Source organism: Odontomachus brunneus, unplaced genomic scaffold, assembly GCF_010583005.1.
Source record: "Odontomachus brunneus isolate Ranch 3 - 2012 unplaced genomic scaffold, Obru_v1 Obru_scaffold_014, whole genome shotgun sequence".
NCBI lineage: Eukaryota > Metazoa > Arthropoda > Insecta > Hymenoptera > Formicidae > Odontomachus > Odontomachus brunneus.
In genome coordinates, this window is record NW_022639464.1 from 2,423,356 (window position 1) to 2,428,467 (window position 5,112).

At 38.2% G+C, this 5,112-nt stretch overlaps 1 protein-coding gene across 1 annotated transcript in view; it reads left to right on the forward strand.

Annotated features, from left to right (window-relative positions):
* The first annotated feature begins 1,572 nt into the window (after nucleotides 1-1,572).
* The window catches only part of LOC116841238, a 5,720-nt gene continuing 2,180 nt past the window's right edge, over nucleotides 1,573-5,112 (forward strand). Inside the window, exons 1-2 of the mRNA XM_032808932.1 lie at nucleotides 1,573-1,625; nucleotides 3,718-4,057. Of these exons, the coding sequence (XP_032664823.1) occupies nucleotides 1,605-1,625; nucleotides 3,718-4,057 (361 nt within the window). The 5' untranslated portion in view covers nucleotides 1,573-1,604. The remainder of the gene's footprint in view (nucleotides 1,626-3,717; nucleotides 4,058-5,112) is intronic.

Below are 5,112 nucleotides of genomic sequence, written 5' to 3' on the forward strand. Positions count from 1 at the left end.
TAACTTGTACGTATTTGCTTTGCTCAGGAAAATTTCAAAGAACATTACTATACTTTTACAACTAAACTTAGAAGCTTAAAAATATACGAGAAGTTTGCAGAAGAATTTCTATATACCTATACATAGAGTTTCTGTCAAATATGATAAAATAAAGCAACACATATAACATCTATATGTACAATACGGAAAGTATAACGTGTTCATGTTAGTAATAATCGGCTCTAAGTTATCGACATCTTTGTCATTCACTTTGATATTTCATTAAAATTGTATTTCAAATCAAAGTTGAATATATAATACATAATCCTATGTTATAAATACCTTAAGACAGTGTCCAAATAGAAAGCAGACACGTACTCTCTAAATTTCTTGGAGTGAAATTTCACTCGAAAAATGGAGTGACAGCCGAGTCATCCGAATTGTGGAGTGACATCTCACTTTTACAGTGACTCTAACAGTCTATATTACAAAAAAGCAGATGTCTTAATATAACCGTCATGTCGCTGTTGTGTTACTTTTTTCAGCATAATTGATTAAATCTTAAGAATCGTATATTTAAATAAAAATATCTTAAAAGGTTACTTAATAGGTTACTTCGTGTCGTTTATAAATATAATTAATAGCATGTTAAAAGATTGATAATATTGTACTTTTATTACAAAACATAAATAAAGTTCTGTTTTAAAACTACATATAAATTGTAGTAGACTCAAAACTATAAATTCGGCTTTGATTCTCGACTAGATGGTAAGCGTGTTTTTCAAATAGAATGTGATGAAAAAGGTTAAATGGCACATAATCGAGAAGATTGCAGACAAAATATCATGAATATTTTTAAAAATAATGCAATAAAAAAGAATATTTATGTGTTAGAGTTATGTGAAATGCACAGTTATTACAATTGTGTGAAAAATTCATTCGTGTAGAATAAGGATTTACTTTGTAGTTTGAGTGAGAAATATTCACTTTTGTGAAACGCGTAATGTCACTCGATTAGAAGTTCCAGTATTTTCACTGTTGTTTATGTTTTTTCACTCGTTTAGAATAAAAATTCATTCCACGAAGAGAGTACAATATAAGTACATCTTTTATAAAAACGGACTGAATTAAAATTCTTACTTGAAACAAATACTTGTTTTTATTTGCTTGAAACAAATATCTGTTTCTATTACGTCTTGTGCATCTTTATCTTTAAAGCTGGCGTATGGACACATACGTCAAGTAAATATTTTCTACGCATATTGCTAAAGCACTATGTACTAAATCTTTTGACTTCTCTTACGATCATTTTGTGCGAGTGAGGCTGCAGTGACAAAATTAAATTTGTCTTATAGCTTTATTGCCTGTATCCAATGTTATTTATTTACTCTAAACATTTGCTAACCATCGCGCATTTGAATGTCTCTCGGTGCGGCGCGTTTACCTTCCTGCCGCGGAAGTTTATCCTCGCACAGATGCGCGAACGCACGCCGGTACCGGAACCGGGCGCGGACGCACGCACGTGTATGCGTGGACGCGTGTACATGCCGAGCGCGAACCGGTATAAAAGCCTAGAAAACACGCCGGTAAGTTGCAGTTCTCACCTGGCCGCCTGAAATATCGTAATGGTGGAGATGACTTTCAAGGTAGAGTGTCGAAACGCGTCGGAAGAAGGAAAAGCGACGCGACGCAGAGAAAGTGCTCGTTAACAAACAAGTTGGTGACATTTGGGCAGGCAAATGAGAGAAAGAGAGAAAGGGAGGGGGAAGGATAGAGGGAGAGAGAAAAACAGAGAGAGAGAGAGAGAGAGAGAGAGAGAGAGAGAGAGAGAGAGAGAGAGAGAGATGACAGAAGCTAAAGGGAAAATAAAGGCGAATAGTAACGGATTCTTAATTGCCAGCAATTACGGACGTATAATTGGCACAGCGATATGCGCGCACGAGGGGCGACGAAATAAATAATTCGAATGTAGGGTAGCGCGAGGGAGAAGGAAAAGTAGCTCCATTCGGTTCGTGAGGGACCCTAAGCAACGCCGTGAATATAAGACGGGATTAAAGTGTTCCTTGACATTCTGACTCGCCCGATGTAATTAGTTCATTCAGCCCGACGAATCACGAGCGTATATTTCTGTGGAAGGTAATCTTACTGTTTCGTAGTATAAGATGTGCCGAAAAGTGAGTAAAAATGTCAAATTGAACTTCGCGCGGAAGAAAATTAAAAACTGCACATTGACTTCCGCGAGACGAAAGTTTCTCTCAGTCGAGTTACACTGCCATTCTCTTGTGCTTGTTCAATTTTGAGCTTTTCTCTCAGCTGCAAAGGTTCTAAGTCCTTTTATTATAGACAGTTCTATTATTTTCTTTTGTACGCGCGCGCGCGGTTAAATGTACCTGTTTTCTTATATATTTCTTCCAGCAGAAGCATTGGTTTTGCTTTTGTTATAGAGATAAACGATGATAAAACAACGGTCTTTTAGCTGAACTATCGTACTGAGAAAACATTGTCATTTTTATAAATATTTATTATATTTACTTTAAATTTTTCAGAAATTATAAAAATAAAAGTTCTATACAGTCTCTGATAAATATTTAAAGACGCATTAAATATTCAGGTCTGACACCGCAAACTTGCATAGAACGGTTTATGTATGTAAAATTTCACATAATTCATCTTAATATGCATATATTCTGCCTTGTGACATGTAGTTTATATTTTTACATTTTATATTTGTATTCTTAATTTGAATTCTCTCTCTCTCACGTACGCACTAGACTTCAATTCTAACAAAATTCGCATAACAATTAAATCAGTGATTCAAAATTCCAATTCAGTTCTCATCAATACTGCATCTGGGATCGAATTTGAGTGTTTAACGATCTTCGGATTTTCGGTCATTTTGACCATTTTATTCTATCCTGTAGTCTCTCTTGCAATGGAATTCAATACTTATTAATTCCACTTCATTTTATCAAATATTTATATCAAATATTTTTAAGTCAAATATAAAGGGTTATAAGTTTTAAAAGATAACGTTAATTGTAACGGAGACATGGAGATTCATGGAGTGTCAAACAAGGACAAAGAAACGACCTTCGTCGAATCGCGTCTACTCTGTCCTTTCAATCGAGCCACTTCCGTCAGACTGGTCCGTGTTAGTACGAACGTTGACGGCCAGGCTCTGGAGACTCCCGTAATTAAAAACGAGAGGTCGTCGAACTGTCCCCTGTCGTCATTCAATTGCTGAATGCCTCTGTAGCCTATATTTCTGGAATTTCGTCGTAAAATCGAGCGAGTTTGTACATATATGGATAACATCGATCGCGTAGGTCGCGATTACGTTTCCGTGCACTCTTGACTTATCGAAACACATTTTAGAGCCACTAATATTTTACTAGCTCGAAATGCTTCAACTGTACACGCGAGCGAATATTGGTCGGAACACGTGAAGTTCTCCAAACCGCGTGCCTTCTCCCGGTTGACTTTATTTCGCAAACTCCCGTCCATGAGATTTCTCCCCCGCAAGTGAGAACGTCGCGGCGAGGCGGAAAATCGTAGAAGCCGGAAATTGGAGTCCCACTGGATATATCAATTTGCTTATGTGGATTAACTCGGTGGTTCATAACTCGCGCTATACCTACACCGGTGATCGATAAGTATCGGAATATCGGAAGCGTGCCGTGCCTGGAGGTGAATCTCCGGGCGATGCGACACTGTCGACGTAAACTTCTGGTGTCACAGGTCACCGTCGCGCTAACCATCGGCCTCGCCCTGGTCGATCGATCAATCGCCGGCGTGATACCGCTCGACAGCAGCGTACTCCACGATCATCACGGCTCGGTGGCCAGTTCCTACATGCACTTCCACGGACCGGTGCAGGGTCCGGAGTACGAGGTGAAAGTGCCGCACGTCGTGGTGGACCACTTCAGCGAGCACAACTACCTGCACGGCCAGGATCACGAGCATCGCCATCACGATGGTTACACGGTCGACTACGTAGGGAATCCGAAGTATGAATTCTCGTACGGCGTCGAGGACCATCACACCGGGGACTTTCACGGCCAGAAGGAGACCAGGCACGGTGAGTGAAAAGTCACTTTTACGCTCTGTGACTTTCGCGAGATGACGGCAACGAGCGAGCCGAGGGCTACCTGTGGCGTCGTTAACGGATTTCCACCGGTGCGCGGTTTGCGACGCGTTGACGTTGGCGAAAATTGCCACGGGTGAGAAGAAAATTACATTTCCGTGGGGAAACCTCGCTGAGTGTGCGCGCGACACGCTTGTGTGCTGTGCGTCGGCCGTTCAGTCGGAACCGCGTTCTTGCACCGGGATCGCGAAGTTAACTTTAGACATTGTAAAACGGCGTCAACAACGCGTCGTGTGATATCACAGTTGGGCGAGAATATCGTGTGGAAGTAGCAAGTTACCAAGAACTCTAGAGCGAACTTGGTAAATGTATATCTTAGCCAAGTTAAAGTTTCCTCGGTTTTTCTTGACGAAAACATGAAGATGCCGGTAGCTTTAGACATAATATAAGTGATTAAAAGTTGTACCACATTGAGAAGCAGCAAAAAATTGACCAATTACGATCTATTATTTTTGGACCATAATAAAAGAATAATCGTGTGTGGTTACTCAATTTGATTAAATTCTAATACTTATGTTTTTTATATGCTCCTTAATTTTGTAATAATAGACACTTCTTGAAATTCATTTCAAGTGAAATATTAAGATTTTAATTTAGAGTTAGACATGACTTTTTCAATTGAATCGCGATTACAATTATTATGTCACATATATTATACGGTTATATGGTTATATGAATATCTCAATTGGTGATTATATCTCAATTTGTAACAGTTGTATTCGTTTTTCTTACCAAATCAGTAAATACGGGCTTATATATATCATAAACATGTGTTCTTACTCAGAATTTTATATATTATTAGTTATAATAAATTTCGAATCAAATAAAAAATCATAATAAATGCTAAAATATCATAATTTTACAAACGTATTGAGGACAGAGACAGTTCAGACAGTTACTTGCTAATATTTTAGAAATTGACATATGTTAAAACACATATGTATGTATATAAATCTATATAAATGTATATATATATATATATATATATA